The 26,056-nt window shown below is 37.9% G+C and overlaps 1 protein-coding gene across 1 annotated transcript in view; it reads right to left on the bottom strand.

The window, feature by feature from the left end:
• The window catches only part of AFG1L (AFG1 like ATPase), a 62,256-nt gene extending 36,647 nt beyond the window's left edge, over positions 1-25,609 (bottom strand). The window contains exons 1-6 of the mRNA XM_074150691.1: positions 25,490-25,609; positions 17,992-18,215; positions 8,765-8,816; positions 8,038-8,139; positions 6,868-6,998; positions 1,380-1,479 (exon numbers count right to left, since the gene is read on the bottom strand). Coding sequence (XP_074006792.1) covers positions 1,380-1,479; positions 6,868-6,998; positions 8,038-8,139; positions 8,765-8,816; positions 17,992-18,215; positions 25,490-25,598 — 718 coding nt within the window. The 5' untranslated portion in view covers positions 25,599-25,609. The remainder of the gene's footprint in view (positions 1-1,379; positions 1,480-6,867; positions 6,999-8,037; positions 8,140-8,764; positions 8,817-17,991; positions 18,216-25,489) is intronic.
• Positions 25,610-26,056: the final 447 nt, after the last annotated feature.

Raw genomic sequence — 26,056 nt, 5'->3', positions numbered from 1 at the left:
GAGCCACTTTTCCCTTTTGTAGCCACAGGAAACGAAGCTCTCAATTCAGTCTTAAACCTTCATGTAGCATAGTACACTAACCCAACTCTCTTTCCTGTGGGAGGATTTCAAACACACACCGTGAGCACGCTGGAGCAGTGAGAAGGGAAGAAGAGACAGCATTGACCAACACCCGGACAGCAACACAGCTCAGGTCTGGAGATGCCACATTTGAGATTCTCTGTTCAGTAGCTAGTACAAGTGGATGTCTTTCAGGTCGACACAGTCATTTAATATGTATTAATATTAAAACACATGATGGTAATGGTCACCAACTGACATCTTTAATTTCAGATGTGGGATACAATCCCCAAGTTAAAATAAAAATCTCTCCTGAACTTAAAGAGTAGTGCTTCAAAACACACAAGGATGGTTCCCAAGTGAGTGAGGCACCAGCATCCAGTTTATCTGTAGTTCACCCAGCTACAGTTTGTTCAAACAAGGAAAATAAACCAACAGAAATTATTTCGCCCTCTAATAACAACATTTGAGTGCATTGTAAATCTTTAGTGATTCTCTTTTACCCAATTAATTTGGGTGGAAACTTTAACTGATAGTTACAGTTCATACTGTAACTCTTGAGTATTTTTGGCAAATGTTTGAAATCAATCTGAAGTGTCATAAATGCTGCATAGAAATCATGCATTATGCTAACTGCTAACACTACAAGAAACATTTTCCTCACTTATAAAAAACTGCAGTTACTGCTTGGTTAAAACCCATACATACGAGGGGCTTTACAGAAGGATCTACCTAGCAAGTCATGCTCTATCTAAAAATATTGTTAGAAATGGTAATAACTCTCCACCTGAGTAATTCCCAATAGATGACCTCAAACAAGGCTGTAAGAACGGCATCTTTTTAAGGGGTACAGCTTCCCCTTTGAGCTGGTGAATCAAGTCTTCAGGTTTCCTAGTTAAATACCAGGAAGGAATGTACTCTCATTTCCCCCCTTTTTTTTTTTTCTGCTGAATATGATCTTTTCCTACCCTGGAATACACCCAAAAGAGAGGCAATATTTCATCATTCCTCAACTCCCCTGTCCCCAGATACCCTCCCACTGGTTTGGATAGAGCAGAGAGGATCAGAAAATACTGAAAGATTTGGGGGGAAGTAGCAGGGAGGAAAACCTCGAGTTTGGGAGAAGACAGAAGTAAGACTTAGTGAAAAACCTGTCAAATTAAGAACATGAAAAAACAGAGGACAAATTAGAATATCTCAGATTCTTGAAGACTATAGAGTTTATTAGTATTAAATATTATATGATTTTAATTCAATTGTTTTGTAAGATACTGAGATTCGTTATATTTGGACAATACTAGTAGTATGTTTGTTTTTACCTTCTGGCGGCCTGTTAGATGTTGCCACAACGACAACCCCGTTTTGGAACAGATTTTCAAAAAGCTGCTTCAGAATCATGGCATCAGCAATGTCAGTGACCTGTAGAAGACAACACATTTGTTTTATCTTGCTTTCAGCTTCTGCTGCAATAGATCTGCAAGTGGCTTTATAGCTAGGAAAAATGCTTGTTAGTGAAAGCCATGGAGAAAGATTCTAATTATTGCTTGGTGAGAAAAAAAAAATAAAAGGGATAATTAATAAGCAGTGAATGTACCGCAGTCTTTCAAAACTTGCCCGCTCTTTATTGTAGAACTCCACCATTTCTTTACCAATCGCTAAAATGATTCCATGTTAACTTCTATTGTAAAACTACAGGTGGGAGACACAGAGAACAGACCTAAACATTTAAGAGGCCTAATTAATTAGAAACAACATGAAAAAAACAGAAGACAAAAAAAATACACATCGATTGTTTTACATTTCTATTACCTTTGAGGCAAAGGTTTGCAGAGGTGAATTTAAATGGTCATGGGACTTCAGAAATAAAGACAAGTAGCCAACTATACATAATCAGCTGCTGTTGAAAATAGAATGATATGACATAGATACTATTGTGTGATTGTTGCAAAAAACAATTCAACAGATGGCCCATCACAAAAATAAGCAATTTCATTGTTCTTTTTAAGTGCCTTCTATTACTGTCCATGAATAATCAAAAGGCACGGCAGTCACTTCCAGCACAGTCAGCCTCTTCTAACCTTCAGGCACAAAACACTAACAAAAAATAAAAATGGGTGGGACAAGTGATACTGGCAGGGGCTGAGGGGGGGTGGTGGTGTGTGGATGGCACAAAGAAAAGAGACTGGAAAAAAAAAAAAAAGAGCCATAAAGTAAAATTTCTTTCAATATCTAAGTTTAGCTTAACTAACTTGCTTTGCAGTACCAAGAAATAAGTGGTTTCTGTTTTGCACTCCCCTCTGTACAAATGAAAAAAATTTAATATTTTTTTTCCAAACAAAAAGCTCCCATTGTTACAACAGCAATTTCTATTTCACAGTTCACCAGCTGAGATCAGCAGTCATAATAAGCAACCCAGCTTTATTATCATTACACCTGTCTCTCCTGCTTTTCCTTTGACTATTATATAGTCACTTGTTGCATTTTGACTTACCAAAACAGACCCCAGTTCTGAAAAAATAAAAAAGTGGTGGCATGTCCACAGTTATACGCGCTCATTACACAACAGACTGACAAATTGCTGTGCTTTCACCAGTTTAGATGTGTACGTTGTGATGGGAATACATCTGCAGAAAGATTTAACCAGTATAATTTTTTCCCTACTTCATCACACATCCCCCTCTCTGACCCCCACTAAATTTCTAAATTACTCTTCCGGGCAGCAAAAAAAATTAATTCTACATCAGAAATAGCAGAGGACTTAGGTTACATTTCTGAGAGCTAGTTTGGAAGCAACAGTGTTCAAAAGGAACCATAAGAAAACACCACAGTTGCCTTCTTCCAAAGATTTCATCTAATTAGCTCTGTGGAATGCATTAATATGGATTTTTATTTTCTTTTTCAAAACCAGTTTTGCACAATCAGTAACACACCCCTCAAATTTGCACATCTCTGATCTGCAAGATCCAATAATTCAAAGAGCATGTAGTGATTCACCATTGTACTATGTCTAATGCACCCACCTATTGAGAATTTATTTCTTCTGAATTTTCCTGTTCCTAAAAAAACCCACAGAGTATATGTGAATTTTAGAGGTAACAAAATTTCTTGTATCACAAAGAAAACCTAATAGCCAAGTTTTAAAAATTTATTATATAAATAATGTTGTTACATACTTTTTTATTTAAAAATACTATAAGGCATGCTACCTTTACAAAACAGGGAGTGAAATAATATTAATGTTCATATGAAAGAAAACAATTAATAACATTCTCTTATTAATGAGAACTGTTATTTGATGCTGAATTCTGATGTTTTCACCCCATTATAAAAAAAAATAGACTCTTAGAAGTTCAGTCAAAAAGCAAGCACGATTTTGAGAACTGGGATGCAAATGTGAGCTCTTTTTATCTAATACAGTTTGGGAAAGACAGAAAATGTCTATAAGGTGGAACAGGTAGAAGACAGTAACTAAAGCATTGTCATTTCACATGTTTTTTACTGTATCCAGCATTCATTGCAACAGGGAACAAAAGCAAAGGCTACAAATTACGAATAAGGAGAGCCTGCTAATGGAGAGAATGGAGAAAATTCATTAGCATTTAAGAGAAAAGATTTTTATGACCTAGTGCTGCTTTCCATTATGACTCACGTTAAAAAAAAAAAAAAAAAAAGAAAAAAACACTAGACCAATAGTTAATTTACATGTGTAAGTGCCTGAGACTCAGTCATCCACTGATTGGTACAGTTCCACGTAATGAATGACAAACATAAGCATGTATTATCAGTAATTAGTATTAGCACAAAAATAAGAGCCTAATTTTTATTAGAGGCTTTTAATAGCATGCAGGTTAGTAAAAACTCCCTAAATTGTAGTTTGCTTTAAGTCAAAGTGGTACCAATGGTATACATAAAGACTAACATTGTATGATCACCCAGCTTACCCAGAAGTAGGGATTCTGTTTTCATTATGAATTCTAACTAACATAATTCACACGCCAAAATCAGAGCTTCCAATTACCTGTATATAGTAATGCAATGGCTAAACAATAACTAGTCTTTTTTTATTGGCCAACATCAAAAACATCAAAATTGTAATTACAAATGGCTTAATTCTAGGGTTTTTCTTCAAAATGAGGACACATTTTTAGAATGGTTTAAGACTTTCATGATTTAAAAAAAAAAACTTCAATATAATATTTACAGTAAACTGTATGACAAAGATCAGTAAGAAGTAGCAATGCTTTAATAACCTGAGAGCCTGTGGCTCAGATAAATGCTGATGAAAAACCTGCTTCAGAAAGGACAAACTCTGAAGTTTGATGCCATCACTGAGGTCCTGGCTATCACACAGTGTTTGCAAAAAGAAACATTTAAGACACAGTAATTTATTTTTTTTTAATACGACAATATTTTGGAATACACAAAACTACTTTTAAAAGTACTGAAACATTTTTCTACATCAGTTAGTCAACTCTCCAATTGTTTGACAGTTCTGAGGCTTTGCAGGAAGATACACTTCAGAATACTTCTGTTTTGCTTTAGCCAAAGCATGTGCAACCTCAGCAATGCGTTTGTCTTTTGAAGTTCTACATTTGGTTTCCTCTGAAATTCGAGTACTAACAATACTTTTTGCTGTCCCTGTTCCACAGTATCGTTAGTCTGTGTGCCTGATCTCAAGATAAATAAATAATTTCAGCTTATTCTCCTTTTTTTCCAACAAGTATTTGGAAAGCAACCTGAAGTGTTTAAAGCAAATCTCCATAGTTTTCTGATGCTTCCTCCGCACGCAAGTATTTTTCCAAAGCAGGATGGACCCACCTTGACTTTCCACCTGTCAAAACAGACAGTAGCTTTGCTTGCAAGTCAGAGCAGTATATGTTCCGAGTCTCCAGATCTTTCCAGTTTCATTTTAATCTAGCAATTCTTTAAACAGGAGTGAATCAGACTGTGGTGAAATCTAGTCAGTGGGAAAATGAGCTGCAAACATCCTGAATTAGATATGGCTCCTTATTACCAATGTTAATTGTGTCACCACGTAAGCTGCTCTTCCAGTCACTGCACTACTTTATGACTATTTAAGCAGAAGGTTTCTTATCCCAAATTCAGTGCCTTCTGCAAAATTGCAGAAATCTTCAGTAGGCAAAGCCTGTGTAGCATTCCATGCTACAGAAAATCAGTCAAGAAATCCAGCTGTTCAGAAATCTGTGAATTTAGAACATTAGTACACTGAAGACAAGTAAATTCTTAAAATTCACATAAGAATGTAAAGCCTTAGATACACATTTTAAAGTATAATTCTTGTATTACTTTCCCAACTATGACCCACGGACAAAACCAGGTGATTTTTACAACTGAAGTGATTGATGTACCTCAAACAAGTCAGCAGGGGGAGCAGGCAATCAGTTGGGAAACGAGAAATGCCAATCTCTCCCCTCAAAATATGGAAACGTGACAGTCTGGAAACACAGCAACACCAGGATATGAAAGCAGTGGACATTTACACAGAAAAGCAGGTATTTGCACTAATACACGGTACAGCAAAGATGCCTCCTTCTACCGTTTGAGCATTTGATGTCACGACAGTTAACACTCCTCCCTGCCCTCTCCAAACCTCCCCATTTCTTTATAGCGTAAATACAACTGTCTCTGCATTTAGATTTTATAAAGCAAGTTTTGGAAGCCCAGCATCCATATTCACTAGATAAAGCACAATTTACATGATCCAACAGCAGCAATTGCAATGACCCCACGTATTCTGAAACCACAGATCAAAGGACTACCCCTTGTCAAAAAAATGCAAGAACTTCTTAAAACAAGAACACCTACTACTTCACAACTACAAAAATCCCCATCACTGGAGCTGATCATAAATCAGTTATTTTCTTGGGTGCACAGATTTGTATAATAATAGCTAGGAGATATAAATTGCTCGATTTCAGTAATATATTAATTTAAGAGCATAACAGACAATTTACAGTTAATAGATTATTCTTTTAGTATTGGTGATTTGAGAACTAACACACAACTAACACACTAACAAGTTCCTATCTTGCTCTACATTTTCTCTCTGAATTAAAAAAAAAAATCTCAGCTTATTTGAGTTGCCAAATACCTCTAGCCTCTCTCCTAAAAATTTTTATAAAGCGATTCTACACTTAAATGTGACACGCCCTTACAACAAAATTCACAAGCTGTGTAGAACAAATGAATCAACCAAGATAGCTTGGGCAAAGATCATTTTATGAGTTTATTTTTAATTTTCATGTTTAATTCAATAAGTTTCTTAAAACGTTAGTTACGTTGACATAGTCTGGCACTGCCATGCCAAAGGCCCCAATAACTCTAGGAAAGAATTTAGGTTGAATTTGACATGTCATTGCAACATCCTTAACCACACTGAGATGATTTTTGTTGCATTACATGAACTACAGCAAAGGCCAGGCATGCCCAGCAAGTACCAGGCAGCTACTCTCCTGGGCACTGCACAGACTCAGTACGGGATGATGGTTCCTGCCCTGAAGTACTCCCGAGCCTCTCACCAAACTCCAATACTCCCTTGTATGACCAGTAACTAGACTAATAAGGAAAGCACCGTGAGGGGACTTACACCACCAACTTGCATCTTATCTCCTGGAAAAAACCCACTCCACCATCTTCAAAGCTGTGAAAGAACTTCTACTCTTCTACAGTTCACTACTGGCCAGTGATTCAAATACTACATTAGCAGTAACAAGCGTCATATTTTAAGATCAAAAGTAATTTTATTAGCTTTCCCTTGAAGCAAAGGAGTAATCCCTGACTTCTTACCTGAAATTCATCAAAACATAAGAGAGCAGCCTCTTCACTTATTTCCTCTGCTACTGGTGCAATTGGATCATACGATTTGGCCATAAATCCTGCTTTTCTTTTTGGCAAGCTCTGCTTAAGGCGATGTATTCCTCAGTTGATTAAAAAAAAAAAAAAAGAGAGAGAGAGAAGAACAAGTATTTTTAATTTCTAAGACAGGGAGAGCAAAATTATTTAGCTTCCAAGTAAAAGGTAACCTAGTCCAGTAAAAATAAGAAAGCTTCAAATGTAGCCCAATTTCAAGAGGGAAAAACAGTTTTCAACCACATCCAGGCAACTACTAAAAACTCACACATTCTGCGATTCGTATTTTCTTGTTGAGAAATATGTAAAACATAAATCAAAGAACACTTGAATGCTATGCACCTATGCTTTATCTTTTAAAAACTGATACAAATTACAGTTTTATCTTGCTCCATTACCTTAGTTTCAGTTTCACTTTGTAATTTGGCATTTTCTGTCTTAATCTTCTCTCTGAGTACGAAAAACCCTTACGGTGTTTACAAATCAATGGCACAGCTCTGTGCACTGCATGCTCTGAAGATATACTTCAAATGCATTTAGTTAAAAGAACTCGGACACAGCAACACAGTTGTATTTCAAAATATAAAGACGATGACACTAGCACAAAGTATTACAGCCATACTTTACTGTCTCACGGATTGTATTGCACCTGACTATAAATTATTACTAAGTTTGCCAACCAGAACAATTCTCATTCTCCTTGATGTTTATACCTGATTTAGTCACTGCTTATTCAAAATGCAGATTAAATTTAATCTTTACTGTTTCAGTTTTAGCAATTGCCTTCTTCAGATTGCATGTAAACTAATTGGTAACTGGAAAACATTTAGTTAAGGATTTAATTGTAAATACACACCCTAGTCTTCTATACAATCAGGAATACAGAATCTTTGACAGAAAATACTTGAGAAATAATATGCAATTAATATCCAGTCTGGTAGGACAGGCAATGCTAAAATCTTTTACGTTCTCTCTTATTGTTTACTTTTTTTTGCTTAAATATCTAAATAAAATTACACTGATTAATATGGATATGAGAACGAGACATACTTTTCAATAGATACTGTATTTAGTAAAATTCTTGTAAATACCTGTGTCTGCACTTACTCTGGTGTACATCTAGCATGAAGCCATGAAAATGGACTCTCTTTTTCCTTTCTACTTTTAAGTGAGAATAGAACATGTCCATCACCATTGTCTTTCCTGTGCCTTCAAATAAAAAACACAAAAAACACCCAACAGGTAGTTAATTTAAGAACAGTATGTACTGATTACAATAATGATTGTTCATTAGCTTTGAACTAATGCAACTATACTCTTCCACAGAATAAGTACAAGACCAGACTATTTGTGAAGAACAGTTATATTTTCTGTTTGAAAATGTGGAACAATTGCATTTTTGTTTTTCTGTTTTAAAGTTTTGAACCATGCAGAGATGGCCCAAAGGTTGAACAAATGGCTCTGTATGCATCCAGGAAACAGACTTAGTATTTCCTTTTGAAAAGTATGTTTTCATGCTGCATTGTTGCAATTAGAATATATATTCTTTCCATGCCCCCCTCAATTACTTCCCAAACTCTTAAAATTGCATTCTTAGATATTAGTGAGTGGTTAGCATTGAAAAAAAAAAAAATACACATGGCAATGTAGTCGAATCCAACAGCTTCCAGAATTCAGAGTGTAATTGCATTAAATAACATCATAAAGTGGAAGAAAATGAATCCTGGATAATTCATTAAAGCAGTAACACTACATAAAGCTTTTAGATACTTCAGAATTTTATTAAACATGATTTAGAGAAAAATCCATTGGAATTGATGCAACTGAAACTTACCAACATCTCCATAGACATAAAGACCTTTTGGGGGTTTGCTTTTTGCAAACAGCTGCAAATCAAGAGAAAAAAAAAAGTAAGAATATGGGGTAAAATAAAAGCAAGCACATTGCTGTGGTAAAGTAAGAAAGTAGCTACGCTTTACCATCAAAGTAGCACTAGCTAGCAAAGTCTAACCTTGAATGAATCATTAGCTCAGAATTGTTAAGCCATCTTCATGTTGTTATTTGTGCAAATTCTATAAAAGAGGCCAAACATGCAGGGTTTGTTTCTTTTCTTAGATCATTGTGAAAATATCCCCATCCCTGGTCCTAGCACACATGCCTTTTTACCAGAACACACATAAAATGATTAAATGTTTCCTAATGCATAATCATCAAAACAAATCCTTCTTCTCATTAAGCCATTTCAAACAGTCTTAAGAAAAAGGATACAAAATTAAGCAGTATTATAGTATTTATAGATATATACCTATTAAAGCAGCTCTGCTTAAGATATAAACCATTAGGATTTAGAAAATCAGTATTGCAAAGCCAGTGAGCATTGTAGGACCTTTTCTCTCCACTTTGAATTTTAAATGCAGAATCATCTCTGGTTTAATCACGATTAAAATCAACGGAGCCACAATAAAAATATGTACCCATATACACAAACACGTGTGTATATGGGTATATATATAAAAAAAGTTATATTCAAAGTATGCCTTCTATTAATAATTTTCTCAAGTGATGTTTATCTTGAATGAATACTGCTTAGGACTTTTTAATCTCTTAATATTACTTAGGACATACGTTATGATACCTGATGGTTTATTCCATTTTACTCAAACATACATATTTTATGGAAAAATTTGCAATAATGTCAAGACTTTCAATTTGAAACAGTCCTCCTCTCCCCAGTACTGTGCATAGCCACTTACAAGTATAATTCTAAAAAGAAACAGTTTCTAAAAAACTGGAAATCTTAACAAAATTCTCATCAAATCTATGAAACCGAATTGACATCCACAGAAACACTGCTGAAGAGTATTTGGTTATTTTAAAGAGTTCTATGAGCTGAGCCAAAACAGAAGAAAATTAAAATTGCAACCCTGTGGTCTCATTTGGAGCTGGGTAATTGCTAAACAACTTGAATCTAAAGCACTTCTCAAAATACACTCCCTTGTTAAAGAAATGGGGGAGTCAGTAGCAAAACAATTAAATATGAAAGAAAATATATGACCAAAAGGTAGAAAGATAGTGTCTCAGGTCCGTAGTACCAGTTTATCAGAAAATATGCAAGCATAGCTCTTATATAAGACCCACTTATAGATTTAATTTAGAGCTATATTAATAGGATAATAAAAATTTGTATCATCAATCTACGGCTGAACAGGGTTTCAGATGTTCTGAAACCGTTCCATTAATAGACAAGGCTGCAACTATTTGCTAGTGCTTTGAAAGCACTGCAAGAAAATTTAATTGACGAACATTTTTCAGTGTGTACTTTTTAAGAGCTTGCATTCATTAAAACTCCTGATGCTCGCTTACACAGTGAAGAAAGGAGAAATGGAAAAAAAGAGACACTCATAAGAATTTCTTCGAGATTAAAAATAGCAATTTTAACAAACTGAAAGAGTATCACATTTAATTTATTACATAAAAATGTATTAATGTGATTTGCAGTTTCACAAGGAATGACACAAAGCTAGAAAAACAAATCAGTGTTTAGAGGACTGCTTTACCTGGCCTTGTAAAGGTTATATAACCAGAACAAGTAGTAATGTCTACTTTTTTACACCTTTTTTTTTTCCAATGTAAAGTGTTTATTAATTTAACCATTTGTAGGCATATTTTATTCTCACTCCAGTACTTACCATTTCTAGAAAATATGTTAGACAAAAAGGGGTTTTTGGCTGAAGGAAACATATAACAGCTGAGTCTCCATAAAAGTCTAAATCAACTTCTGGTTGATTTAAAAAATGGAATTAAGGTTTTTTTTGTGAAGACAGCAATTTTTGGCTGGATACTGTAGCAGATCCAAACACGCTTGGCTGAAACTGATCATCTCTAAGAGCAACCCAAATACCAGAAAAACTCTTATCCTCTCTGAGCAATTAAAGAAGTTTGTAGAAAATATTTTACATATACTTCTGCCAGAAGTGATGCTATTGAAACTTTTAGGATTCACTTCTTCAGTTCTGTCAGGTATTGCGTAACACTAAGAATTTATTTTTATAGTCTTGGGCTGGTTTTGGTTTTTTGTTTGTTTGTTTTGTTGGTTTTTTTTAATGTGTATTTTATTTAAAGAAACTGAACTTGATCAGCAGACTTTTAGTACTGAAACCCAGACATCCTGGGACAAAATGGATTTCCTTTTTTTTTTTCACTGTTTTTAAAAATTATTCTCATACATCTTCTAAAGCCTGGAAGTTGCGTAAGAAAACAAGCAATTTCCACTAGGATTTCTGATAAAATCCAATCAATGCCATTGGTTCAACTTAGAACACAGCAAGTAGCCAAGAAAGTCAGTGGTATGTGGGGGCGAAGAAAGCAGAAGACTGCTCTTGGTTCTACAGAAACACACACTCCAAAAAGAACGAGGGGGGAGACCTAATGCAGAAGATCCTCCAGTTACTCTAAAATAAAGGTAGTCTTGTTTGTTTCAGGGAGGGAAGGGAGAAAAGTGGGAGACGAAGGAAGACAAACTAGATGAATGAGCGTCTCCTCACTTTCATATTATCCTGAGGTATATTTGGGGTCTCAGTATCACAACGTTCAATTGGTTGAAAATATATTTGCTTTTGCAACAACAGTAAGATTTAAGGATGTTATAGCTAGTATTTAAAATGTACAAACCCATAGATATTAAGGCATGCAAAAAATTTGAGTTTGGAGGAGAGAATTTTGAAATCCTTAGATGTATGTTTTGAATGCTCACCACATCCTTTCAAACGAGGGCATCACCACAAATGTGTCAAATTCCTTGAGTCCTCCAAGTTTCCCAATTCCCAAAACATTCTTTGCACTAATGTTGCACTTAAGTGCTTCACCAAGTTTCATTATCATCAGGACGTGCCACAGCAGGAGCTTTTTTTTTCCCTTTCATAGATCAGTTGACTTACAGAATTTTCTTCAAAAATCATTCATATGCTACAATATTTACAATTCCACAAAACAACACACACATTAGTGTCCCCAGATATATGAAATTCTCTCCTCTACTATCAAAATGTTTTACACATTTCTGTTTCAAAACTGCATGCCTTGCTTTGATTCTATCGCATCGGATTTTTCTTTTTTGTTTAAACTTCACTTTAATCAATCAATATCCTACCTCATTTAAGGAATTATACTGGTCAAAACATCTCCTTCATTCTGACAACTTCCTATTCTTTCTAAAGTATCTTTAATAACGTGCAACGTCTTCCCATCTTCTCCCATGCCCCCTACCTCAGACACCAGAAGCAAGCAACTCATTTCCTGGGAATATTTACACTCTGATTTTAAAAACTTTTAAGCGAAGATGCATGTCAATACTAAGACGCTTAATTAAAACATACAAAATTCAAGAGACAAGTCTCCCAACTGCATATTTTTTTGTAAACACTAACAAGACTGCCTCTTTCTCCCACTCTTTCAGACCTCCTTTTTAGTTGCTGTTGTAGCTGAAGACATTTTCAAGGTCTTGAATGGTGTTTACTATTGTTCATACCTCTTTTCAAAACATGACCTCTCTTATAATTGAGCTTATTTCAAGTCATTAGTACAGCAACTCAACAACTCTTAAGATGTCCCAATTGGTATTATTTGAAAAGCTAGAGATCTGAAACGTCTATGCAAACTCTTACGGCCTTGAACTTCAATTCAGAGGATCTCAAAATATCTCAGCATACAAGGCCATGCTTTCACTAAGTTGAAGATCAAAGTCATTGTTCAAATTTGAGTAATAATTTTGAAAAACAGAAGCCTACTTGGATTGCAGCAAGACTAATTGTTTTTTCCCCTCAAATTCACTCTAAGCTGATGCCCCAAAAAAACCTACTTCGTAAAAAAATACAGTTTTATTATCATAAAGGAAATGGCTGGTGTCCTGTCCCCTCCCCCAGACTACTGATTTCAGAAAGCTTTGGCCTGCGAGGTAATGCAAGCCTCTTGGATAAACACTGAAATTCTTCATTGTATCTGGTGTAAATATTTGTTCCCTAATCTACTTTTGCCATATTTTTGGTGAATAAAACCATTTAGACAAAAAGTGACAACAAAGAATAAAACTAAAACCAAAGCAGACCGTTCTTGTAATGGTTCAGAAGTGCAAGAAGCTTCTATTTCTGGAATAACTGTTATTTTAGAAGAGGCTTCTGCAATTCTATCACAGAAGAAATCGTGTAATAAAATACAGAGTATCAGTCTAAAGAAGAGGCTGACAGAGCGAGACCTCTCTCTCTCTCCCCGCTTTTCTTCACTGCAACTTCTCAACCACATTCGCTTCAATGACAGAACCAGGAAAAATGAGCATGTTGAAATGCAAAACACCATTATTTTTTATTTCTAAAAAGCTGCCAGTAGATTCTTTTCAATGCGGGAGACTTTATACTAAAAGTAGGTTAGCCAAGTTGCTAGAAACCTCCTGAAAAAGCAAAAAGTCAATCTACAAACTACTATGTGTAACTGATGTCTGACTTATTTCCAAAAAGTCCTTGAGTAATTTAAAATACATCAATTTATTTCATTTACATCTATTAAAACCCATTAAGTAATAACGTTAAGTAAAACCAATGCCAATTGGTTTATCATAAAAACAACTGGACATCTACAGTATAAGGTTTATCTTTTACTTCCTACCATATTCAAAATTACAAAGTACCAGGCCTTCGTGGGAGGAGAGTGCCAACAAGCTATTCACAAATAAGGGTTTACCTGTGCCCTCTATCCTTAGTACTTCCTGGAGACGCCTTCTACTAGTGTAGGCTTATGAGTCGAAGTAGCTCACATAACAAATCCTATTAAACCCAGGCCAATTCCAGAGAGCAGTACTCACTGCCTCTTACAGGCACAAAATGCCTTAGTTCTACTCTTGAAAACTGAACTAAGTCTGCAGCAGCATCCCTGCCCTGAAAGGTCATCACAGAAAAACAGATGTTTTGCTTACTTAGAAAACTCTGACAGATGCAGACATATGACAAGTATATGATGTCTACAGCTGGTACAGTGCTTGATGGCTGTGATTTTAGCAACTACCTATTCACAGCTGTGACTCTTATGCTGGGGAAAACCTTCATTGAGGATGTTGATTACAATTTTGCTGAAGCAAAACCTGGCTTGCATTAGAATTTAAACCATACTTTATTTGGCTTCATTTTACATCAAAAGGAGCTCTGTTTGAACCGGAAAACTACTTTCTCAAAGTCAGGAGAAGAGAAACAAAGTTGTTGTGACTGCTTCTCCATCATGAATCATGATTTGATTTAATTACACAAGCTACTAGGCTTGCTTGTAAATCTTTAACAAAGATTTACACAAAACTCATTGCTCTTCTCCTTTCCTGGGGTTTTGATGTATGGCACAGCACTATAGTGCTCAACCTGGTTATCAATCTTCTTAAGATTTCCACAGAGATATCAAGCTCTAGAAGAAAAACCTCAAACTGCAACGTTTATCCCAATAGCAAGTAGTTCTACAGCTCCGTCTCACCACTGCAGCATTAGTTCCCAGGTATCAGCAAGCCATACAACAATTTTTAAAAGCTGGTTTAGAATTAAAGTATGGCACTGAAGCATTATTAAATGAAAAAGGAATGCTTTAAAGGAAGTAGGGAAAACCACATTCTCAACCTAAAAAAACGGCATTTGACTTCTGCCTTTTAAGAAAGTGTCAGTCAGTCTGGCTTTACTGCGATTAGCTCTGTTATACAGGGACAAAGTAGCATCGCAATTTCCTAAATAGAATAAGATTAGTATTTGTTCTCTGCAATAGAGACTCTTCCCTATTCATGCTTCCCAATCAAAGAAACAGTAAATAACAAATCCATATAATGCTTGATCTACTAAGCCATTACAAGACACCTGCTCTAACAACTATAATAATTCAGGGCACTCCAGTTAACACAAGTCAGCTCTCAAAACTATTCTCAAAGGCAGCACTTTTAGAACAGAATATCCAAATGTCCAAAACAGTTTACCAGAAAAGGTCAAAACGCTCTAGCCTACTGATCCTCAGGTTTGACAGTAAGACTGTCTGGATTGTCTTACTTGACAGTAAAACAACTTTTTTCCAAAGAATGAAAATTAATAAAAGTCTGGCATTATGTCCAAAAGATAATGCAGGAGCAAGCCAGTTAATGGGCTTCCTTTTGAGTGACTTCCTCTTCTACAGTCCAGGTACGCTGCCTAAAGACAATTTTGATATAGACAACTTAAAAGATTACAAGCCCAATGCCAAAGCCCAGATAGATTAAAAAAAAAAAACACCAAAGCTTTTAACATCAAGCATCCTCAAGATATAAACTCTGGCCTAATAGATTACACTTACCAAACTCGTTTGGCAAGCTGAATCCAGCTTGATCTCCTTACACTTATGCAAAACCAGCTCTCATTCAGGCACACTGCCATATTGCTTTGGATACCAAAAATAGGCGATAAGCATTTTTGAAGAGGAAATTTCTATTTTTTATTTGGTACTTGCCCAAATTGAACCAACAGGCTGGTTTAGACTCAAGAGTTAGCCTACAAAGGCATCAAGGCAACGTGGCCACAGGCACACACCCACATAAATGTTTTAAAATACCATAAATACATAGTTTTTAGACTATAACTATCATTTTTACACTGTTTTAATGTTTAAAATAATTTTAATTAAAGAAATTCCAAAAGTAAAAAGGTAAGTAATGTGATGAGCCGACCCACCAGAGCAGGCAAAAATATACCCTAAACCATTGTTTGCCTCCAATTCCCACACCGGAGTTAGAATCATTGAATGATTTAGACTGGCAGGGACTTCAGGGGATCACGCAGCCAAACCCCCTCTTTAAAGCTCAAGTTTAAAATCTCAAGTTGGAAGGGACCCATAAGGATGACTGGGTCAATTGCTTCCAGAACAGAACTTCCAAAGACACACTTGTTGCCCTTCAGAAGCAGCCTTGCCTTAATACTTCGCTTCCTGTACTTTACTACTCTTGTGTTCTTCCTTCCAGAGTGCCTGACTTCAGCTCCATGGAATATATTTCCCATTCAGGTTTCTTCTCACTGTATCTCAATGAAAAAAAAAAGAAAAAAAAAAAAAAAGCTCCTTCCTAGGTGTTTAGTCTGCTTCCTTTCATCAGGAGGCAGAAGAACATCTATGGCATTTCCAGTCGAGCATATGATTAACAAACACACAATCTCCAGCTACATAGATGAGTTCAAAGCATTCAAGGGCTGTTGGAGGCAACCTGATAGGCAAGCGTGTGTTCCAGTGCTCTCCACCCTGTTATACTTGCCCATTTGAAACAGGCACATCTATAGGTATAACACAGGCTGTTTACAGGTATACTACTTCTCATACCAACGTTCTCTTCTCTACTTTTTTCATGCCTTGAAGCTAACACACATCGCAAGAGCCTCAGAGTGGGAATTTGTCATTTGGTGCTGAAAGGGCAGAGGACAGCACGTCATTTAGAGGCATGAGCCCTGTAGGCACTGGCTCCCCTGACTTCACACAATACCATTTAGGCTTGCCATGCAAACAAAATACAGTATTTGTGCCAGGTAATAGGAGAATTTGGGGTTGGAATGGGAAGTATATGGTTAGGTAACAAGTTAGAGTTAGATATTTAGATATACGCCATGAGATGAGGTGTGTTGCATAACAGATGCCAAGAAAGGTTGACATGGAGGTTTATCAGAAAGGTCTGCAGCTGACAGCATACATTGACTGGAAATGTGAAAGTTACTTCTGACAAAAAATAAAAACAAAGCAGCACATGGGAAAGAGAGAAAGAAAAAGGAAAACACTCAGCCACTGGCTGGGGAGAGCAGTGACAGCTTCCAAATATCCTCCTCTTAGGGGTAAGGAGGTGTCTCTCCAGTTCTGGCAGGGAAAGTGAAGATAATGATGGCAATGAATATTTTGCCATGCTTTTTTCCTAGCACTACACTTTTATCATCAGGCTCAAACACCTTATTCTTGTTGTTTCCCCTCACCACGTTTATGACTGTTTGTGCTGACGGGAGTATGTTAATCAGGTGCAAATGAAGCATATTCACTGGTCAGTCAGCTTCTGTGCACATCTGTGATTGCCTAATACTTACCAAGCAATTAAATATCTTGTCTACTTTGCTGGGCCCTATGTTTGGTTTGCTGGAATACAAACTGAAATCTACACAACAAGAGGCAAGGAAAGCTGAGGAGCGATTCTCACACCAGTTCTGGTTGCTTCCCATGAGAACCTGCCATAACCACGCTATCAAAATTTGCAGGTGCAAGGCCACAAGAGCAGCAATCTGAGAATAACAGCACGAGAATAAGATATGAAAAATACTGCCACGGAGGCTCTGGAAAATTCTGTGTCAACAGCTTCAGGGAAAAGTTAGAGAGCTGCAACAGCAGGCTATTAGCATTACTAATGCTAAGGCAGTATGGTTGCTAAGGCGCTGTGCAACAGGGATGTGTCTGAATTTTTGTTAATACTTTGAAAAGCAGCTGTGATGACCCCAAAAACGCAGATCACCTCTTCCTTCTTTTCTTACCTTACCTGGAGACTAACAGCACTGGAAAGAATGGACATTTTTTTAAAAAAGTCATGTCTGATCTATATTATAATACTTTGCAAAGCTAAATTATTTAGACTGCTGGCTAATTTCACTTACATTCACGGAAGATCTGTTAGAACACAAAACATCAGTGTTCAGTACGTGTAACCCAAACACACATACGTTATACCCATGCTCGAGAATTAAAACCTGGTCTAGGCCCCTCTCTCCTATAACCAAATGACATTTTTGGAAAGGCAGACAGTGTACATAACCAAAATCATATCATATTTTCTTACAGAATTATTTCAACAATATTTTATTTGGTTGCTTCTAGAGTGCCACTGGAATTTTACAAACAAAAAAAAGAAGTATCAGAGATCCAAACACAAACAACGTTCCATCTGTAAAGACTCAGCTGCAAAAATCAGACTTGTGTTAATGACAGAAATTTATGTATTTTAAGCATATTCCTAGGAGCAAATATAAATGCAAAAAATATTTTTATTATAAACCTCACCTTTGAGAGAAGATTTTTTGAACTGATACCGTAGCCTTTAAGGCTCTCATGCAACTTCTGCAGGTGCTGCACAACTCTTCTTTGTTGCTCATCATTCCTCAGCTCTTCTTGCTTAATCAGAAAGTCATAATGTTCTAAAGGTCCATTGCAAACCAATAAGGCTCTGGCATTTGCATCTGTAAGAGTACCAGGGACTGTCTTCTCATCTCCCTGAGCTGTGTATGCTGTAAAATGAAAAGTACATTATTAATACAGAAGTTTTGAAAAGCATCCTCTTATATTCATAAGCAACACATTCTTAACAGTTTACGCAAAGATTCATATACATTACTTATTTATACAATCTACATATCTAGAGTATGTTACCTTTTCATTTTTCATTAAATCACCTTCTAACTTCAGTAGTAAACACTCTAGTAGTATGTTTTAACATGTATTTTTATTATTATCAAGCTCACACACTAAAATGCCAAGCTGGAGAGTTGGTAAGATTTGGATGAGCTGTTGCAAGGGAAGATTTCACCTTTTTTATTTTTTTCCCCAAACTGGGGCAAAGTGCATTTCTCTGAACAGATTAATCCTTTACAGAGTGGTGGGCTAAAGTAGGCAGGAAGAATTTAAAAGCAAGCAAACAGGAGACCAAAACAGGAGTTCTGTAATCAAGCTGAAAGTGTCAAAGACCACACTAAGCAAGGCTATAGCTGTTAAGCTATGTAATGCCACAGTCTGCTCTGCTGGCATTATCATCTTCCTAGAAAAGACAGGACCATGACCAAGTAGGAATTCTGTTTATTAAAAAACAAACAAACAAAAAAACCAAACAAAAAAGAAGTCAGAATTGCTAGATATAAAATGAGACATAACTAGAAAAGGAAAGGGCATACAGGATTACAAAGAAGGCTTGCTAAATCAGTAAGATCAGAAACTTAACAATGGAGAACATTGAAAAGGTGTTTAATATCTTCTTTGCTTCCACTGTCATTTAAAAGGTTAAGTATAATCATGAGTAATAAAAGAAATAGATTTGAGTAGGAAAAACACATATCACAGACTGCATAGTTAGATATTTTGAACATTGTGAGTTCTAAGGAAATTCATCCCTAAATGCTTTAGTTAAGTTTCCTAAGCAACACAATGGCCTCTAACAGCTTTCTTTGAGGCCTTACTGAAGGCAGGTGAGGTTCCAAAATAACACAAAAATGAAACAATTTCTGTCTTTAAAAAGGAGATTAAGGCAAATGCAGAAATTAATACATCAGTCAAATCAACTTCAAAACACTCAAAAATACTGGAACAAGTACTAGCAGATATTATTTATTTTTTTTCTTAATAAAGCCCTTGACAAGATAACAATGTAACAAATAAAAAGGCAACACCAGCTCCTGTGGAACAGTACAAGATCAACAAGTTTTCCTCTCTGATCAGGCAACACACTTAGTGAGTAGAGGAAAAACATCTTAATTGCAGTAACACTTTTGCCATTGGGTCACATAGCATTCTCAGAGTTTTAAATTGTTATAAGAAACATAAAATGCATATAGTTATAAAAAAGAAGGATAAAACTGAACAATTAGATCAAATTACATTTATTTATTGCAAGTAACACCTTAGTTTCCCCAAAGCAAGACACAGTTACATCTCCAGCCAATAATTACACCAAATTCTCCTGCCCTGAAGGAACTGAGTTACTGCTATTAATTAAAAGTAATTAGCTCATCCCTAGCTAAAGAGATCACATAAAGAGAGGCGAGTTCAAAGTCTGTTATTGCAAAGATTTCAGTAAAACCTTTAGACGTGACTAAAGAAAAGCACACGGCTACCTCCATACACACAGGGCACTGAGAAAAGGAAATAAGCTGTATTTATACACTTACTTTAATAACTACAATTAAGGCAGTGAAATTGATTAATAGTCTAGAAGTTGTAAAACTTTCATTGATGAGAAGCGACTTTTAAAAATAAGTTTGACAAAAATCTGTCAGGAACAGGTCAGCAATACCTGACCCACCTCCAAAGGGAAGGAAAAAAAGCACAGATGACCTCTCAAAGTTTTTTAATCTTGTTTTTGACCATTCCACTCCCACATAAAGTCAGCCTCAGTCCTGTGGTCTGTACCTCTAAACTATTCATGCCTTCACAATGTGTAAGGTTTGATGGCTCCGAAAGCTCTAATATGAGAGACGGCCAGTGCCCCGTTATACCTATAAAGCCACCAGTTCCTACTGCTTACCACAAGATTGGAGAGGGGGGAAAAAAAAAAAAAAAAGAAAAAAAAAAAAAAGCTGATTTAGGGATAAGAAAGGGTTTGTGGCTCATGACCTTCCTGGCCATGGAGAAAGCACACCAGTAGGACTGCTCAGAAGTGTGCTTTTTGTCTCAGATTACATGTACTTACAGCTAACCATCCCGGGAGTGGAACAAAATACTTCGTCATTACCAGATGACAGAGATGGAGAGTATGCCAAGTGATGACAGAGGACATGTCATGGGACACATTACTTACTGTTCTCCTAAAATAATATTAAAAGCTAGGATTTAAATATGATGGGGGTACACTATAATACTCCACCTAGAGACATCCAGTAACTTGTAAGTGATAAACTCAAACCTGTAGCTGCAAAACAAAAGCATATACTCCTAAAAAGTGTGTAGGGGTTTTAGAAGTAAGTCAACAAAAGACAGCTATTCAAGTGATAAACTATCCAAGAGACAAAAAAATTTAGGTCTTCCATTCTAACCTGCATTTTGTGGAATAGATTGAAAAATCATTCACGCAACTGTGCTCCTATAGTAATCTATTCCCGACCTAATAAAGAAAAGGAAACTTCAGAAATCTTAATACATAGCAGAGGAATACCAGACAATTACCTTCCACAACCTTACATCAAGGAAACTACTGTTAGAATAGGAATCACCTATGATTCAGAGCGTTAATCGTAGTCCTACAGCCTTCTCCTCCGCATTGCAAAAGATGCATTTTCATTTATATCTTTTTGTTCCTTTGTATTACATAAACTATTACTTGATTTTTATTAGTTCCCCTCTGAAATCTTTGTGCCACACAGAGAAAAAGCTTCTTTTATCTCTATGCAGTGTTCTAGATACAACTATAGGAAAGGGCAGTGTCAATTCGTTATTCACCTATACATAAACCAGTGTAAAACTAGAGACATGCATTCATCCATAACCTCTCTTTCCCACCTCCAGGGTGCATGACAGTGTTGGATGTTATCACATTTAGCCTGACATTAACTACTTCTTTAAGAGTTGCCACCAGTTCACAACTTTTTACTAAATTCCTGTTGCTAAAACATACATATTCAAGTGTAATCTCACTTTATTTCAAGCCATAAAATTAACTGCTTGCATTTGCCTTTCTCTTTGCCTGTCCAAGAATCACAGACCGAGCTGCAGTGAAGATGTACTGTGATACACACAAAGTCCTGCCTTGGAGAAATCCAAGAGGAAAAACTCACTAAAGTCAAAAAACACTTGTTAATGTATAAATGACTAATGAAAATGCCAATCTGAAATTACAAAAATTTCCTTTAAAGTGGAAAACTTAAAAACACCTCCAGTAAACTCGCATTAATTTACCACTGCAAAGTTAAGTGCCTACATAAAAGTATAAAAAGTGTTCTTAACTCCAGGGACCTTCTGCTCTGGAAAAGAGCAGCAAATTGAAAAAACTAATCAGTATGTTGTTGAGTTTTCCTACTGCCTCTTAGAACTGATGTCTGAGATGACACAGGAAAAAGGCATGCGAGTTTCAATGACACTGCTTATGAAAGCCACAGTCACAGCTGAGGCAGGCACTAGAGTTATTTATGTAAGAAGACAATCTGAAATGGAAGCTAGGTTGTGGCGTATCAAACACTGATCTTGACAGTAGCTAGGAGGCTGAGAGCACAGAAGGGCAATTGAGGTAAACACCACTCACCCTGGTAATCCTTATTTTTTTTGCTAGTCGTTGCATTTCATTATGTAAGGTTTTGAACCATGATGTCTAAAATCTGTCAGAAGAGAATTCCCATGACAAAAATCCTAGCAGGTCCTTGTTCCTCCATATTTCAGGGCCTAGGAAAAGAACCCGGGCTTCCCTGACACAGATTTTATCTTTGCTATCTTTCCATGACTGCAGAAACTGACACCTTTGAACTTACTAATCTGTGAGTTTTCAAGTAACAAAAAGATTTCATGTGAATTTAAGATGATTATCCACTTCTGAGAGAGTAAAGGTATTTTACGTCCACGAAAGAATTCAAATTTGGTCTGCAATATCTCTTACTGCCCTCAAACTAAGCATCTTTCAAACACACGATTAGAATTGTAGACTTTCAATGGGATGAAAAAGAAAAACCATGACAGACAGATAATATCTAGCTAAAGAAGCAAAGATCAAACAAATGGGACTGAACTCCTACTGCAAAAGGTAAGTCATGCTTCAGATTACAAAATTCACCTCACTAGAGGTTCGCTTACACACAGCACACATCAAAATGTATATTACTAATTCTAGAAACAAAGTTGAAACAAGCACTTCAAGGGACTAAGGATGAAAAAAAAAAAAAAAAAATCAGCGTTAACCCTTGTGCTGTGTGTATGCTTCAAACCACTCCCTCATGGGTATGATTGTTAAACAGAGTTTTCATTCATAGGGACTAAGGCTGAAGACAACATTCACCTTTCTAAGCATAAGGGAAGCTAAATTTATCTAATTACCCCCAAACTACACTTGAGAATTGTGTTTGATTACAGCATATCTTGAAGAAAATATATTCTGAAGACATAAGAGATGGAGAATTAGCCATTTTCTATGCCAGTTTGCTGTAATGGTTAATTACTATTTGTCTTAACGATAAAACATATTTCCAACTAATAGTTGTTCAAGAACTGCATCTAAACCAAACTCATGGAGGTCACAGCTGCACCAAAGTTAATGAGCCCAAAATCACTTAACTGCCACCTTTGCTGACAGTCACAATCAAGATGCTGGAACAGCTTCTGCTAGAACAGTGTTAAGACAACATAAAGGAATAACATTTCTTTCATTACTGCTCTGCCCACAAAATTCTGCCTTAAGAACTTTTCACAAACACTGGAGTTTGTGTGGGGGGAGGAAAAAAAAAACTGTAATAGAAGGCAGCTTTTAAAAACTGTCCCGTTTTCAACAAGCCACGCTGAAATTCAGAATATTAATTTGGGTCACAACAAAGCCAAACTGCTTCAAACTCCCAAACTCTTAATGTAAAGCTGCTAAAATTGCCTATGAAACACAGCTGCCATGACAGAAAAAGGCGACTTTGAAGTTAGAGGGCACTTTTATCAACAGGCAGATGGTGGTATCAGAGACTTCGCTAAACTTCTAATTAAGCCGATAACAGAACTGCTGCAAAATCTTTCCTTCTTAGGTGATACCACAATGATGGGGAAGGGCAATGGTACAGTCTTGTAGCTCCAAAGGTTATTTTCCTCCAGGAGAATGGGAGTGAAGGCAGCAAAAAGATCAAAAAGACAATTTTTTTGCAGGCTAGTACCTGTAGATGATAATAATAATAATATTCTCTTGTGTCATCTTTTATTAAATATATGTGCAAGTTTTGCAGAATCAGTCTCAAACAGGTAAATTACCCCATGGTGTACAGGGATCTGGATGAGCTAAGCACATGCACTGAAGTTAAGCACATGTGTTAAACCCACAGAAGAACAAAGACTTGTAAGCTTCTCAGGAAAGAGATCATGTGCTGGTTATAAAGCAGAAAATACATTTATACTCCTACAGTAACACCAAATAATTGCTCCTTTCAAGATCTTTTACAATGCTTAATGAGAAGAATGGGAGAGGAGGCCATTAAAAAAATTATTTACTTTCCAATGCTTAATAGAATGCTTAGAAAAGCAAAGTCCAACCAACCGTACTGGGGGGGCGGAGGGAGCAGGAAGAGGCTAAGTTATCTGCACAAATTGAAAACATTAGCCCAGTATCACATAAAACAAATGGAAAAAAAAAAAAATACACCTGCTGAAATGAGCAGTTCCAATCAGAAGAGGCAGGTTGCAGCTACGATACAAGAAAAAGGATTTGGGCTGTCCTCCACTATATGACATTGGGCAAATCACCGAACCCCTATTTAGCCTTCTGGCAGTCCATTCATTCGGGCAATATATGAAGTAGTATTTAAGCTTCTAGAGAAACATGTGAGTTGGAACTAGAATTCCTCCTTTTTGCACACATGCCTGTGACATTCTGAAATAAGGCTACTTGTACTACTTCCATGCAAACCCCATTTAACAACTTCACCTACCGATGAAAGTAGAAGACAACAGAAAAGTTTATCAGTGAATTTGCAACTTTACTCAAATACTGCTTGTGCCGTCTTTTAATTAAGGAAAAGGTACAAAAGTGTGGAAGAAGACTGTGAACCGGTAATCATAAAAACCAGATTATGAATCAATTCAACAGTGGATGCCCACCCCTGCAGATGTCCTCAAATAAGGACTACCTTCCCTTTAACATGGAAACTGAAAAACTATGACTAAAGCTACTGGATTTGTTCTGACAACTTTTCAAAAATGGTTATAAAAGCCAATCTACATAGATTTAAAGTGTTAGAACACCACCAAATAAAACATGCACAACTATAGTACTAACTGTAGTGCCTGTCTATTTTCCTTAGGATGTATAAATATTGTACAGTCACAATATAATGTGTGTATGTGAACATTTATCAATCCTCCCAGACCTGCTCACTGACTACCAGGCCTCTAGGACTCGGCTGAATCCCCACGCTTTCATCAGACCAGCAGAGGACAAACAACTCTCACTAAAGAAATAAAATCTCTGCTTCTTAAGGCTCAAGTTAACAAAACCTAGCTCCCCATAAATTTGTGCATTACACTGACTTTTTAAGCCAGACAGAGCTCAGCTCTATACATCAGAGGATCCCTTGGGAGAAAAAAAGAGTCCCCGAGACAGCCTAAAGCACAGCAAAAGCCTCGGCCAGCACCAGCCCACTGGCCACCCATCGCGCCGCTGGCGGGGCCACAGCCATCTGAAGCCCCGTTTACACGGGAAAAACGGCACCGTTAACTCAGGAAGCCGCGGGGCCGCCTACGGAGCCCCCACCGCTCTAGGAGACCGACTCCCGGCACCAGCCCCCGGGGACGCGGGACCCCTCCGGGGCTGGCTCGGCGGAGAGGCCGCCCCGGCCTGGGAACGTGAGGACACGGACAGGCCACGCCAGCGCGGCGGGGCCGGTGCGCGACCCGCCGGTGGCTGCCGCCCGCTCGGCACCGGCAAGCCCCCTCCCCTCAGCTCGGCCCCACCTCCGCCGGAGGGAAGACCCGCGGCGGGGAGGGACGCACCGGCTCCTGCGGCCGGTCCACGGTGCCTTGCCTGCCTCCCTCCTTCCCTGCGCGGTGCTCCAGCAGCCCGTCGCTCGCCCTCCCTTCGCCCGGCAGCGGGGCCGGCGAGCCCGCCTCCCGCGGCGGTACTGACCTCTCCGCAGGGCGGCGGCCGGCGCCGGGAGACACAGGCGGGCGGCACGCCGCGCCGAAACCCGCAGCAAGCAGCGCGCAGTAACCAAGGGCGACACGGGCGCCGCCATCTTCCCGGACCGGCCTCTGCGGCGGGGGCGCGGGGCGCGCTGGGAAATGGAGTCCCGCCGCCCCGCCCGGGGCAACGGCCGCCGGCCTCCGGAGGAGCCGGGCCTCGGCCGGTGCTGGGCCCAGCAGGAGCGGAGACTCCCGGCTCCTCTCCCTCCCCTTTCCCCCCACAGCGAGCCGCAGGCTGTGAGGCAGCCCCCGTGAGAGGCAGAGCCGGCCGTGCCCACCCCAGGGCCGTGCTCCCCACGCAGCCAGGACGGCCGCCCTCTCAGCACAAATCGCACCTTAGAGACCCCCAAGTGCCACGCTGGTGCCATTTTTAGTGCCTTACTGCCGCAGCCACGCACTCCAATTTTCCACGCAACCTGCGTGTCGGCTATGATCCATTCCGTGTTGCACCGTGGCTGCACTGGATACGGCAGCTTTCCGTCCTGCTTGGCCATCACTGAGGAGTTTTGGC

The sequence above is a fragment of the Numenius arquata genome, chromosome 7, assembly GCF_964106895.1.
Source record: "Numenius arquata chromosome 7, bNumArq3.hap1.1, whole genome shotgun sequence".
Lineage (NCBI taxonomy): Eukaryota > Metazoa > Chordata > Aves > Charadriiformes > Scolopacidae > Numenius > Numenius arquata.
This window is presented reverse-complemented; position numbering and strand designations above follow the sequence as displayed.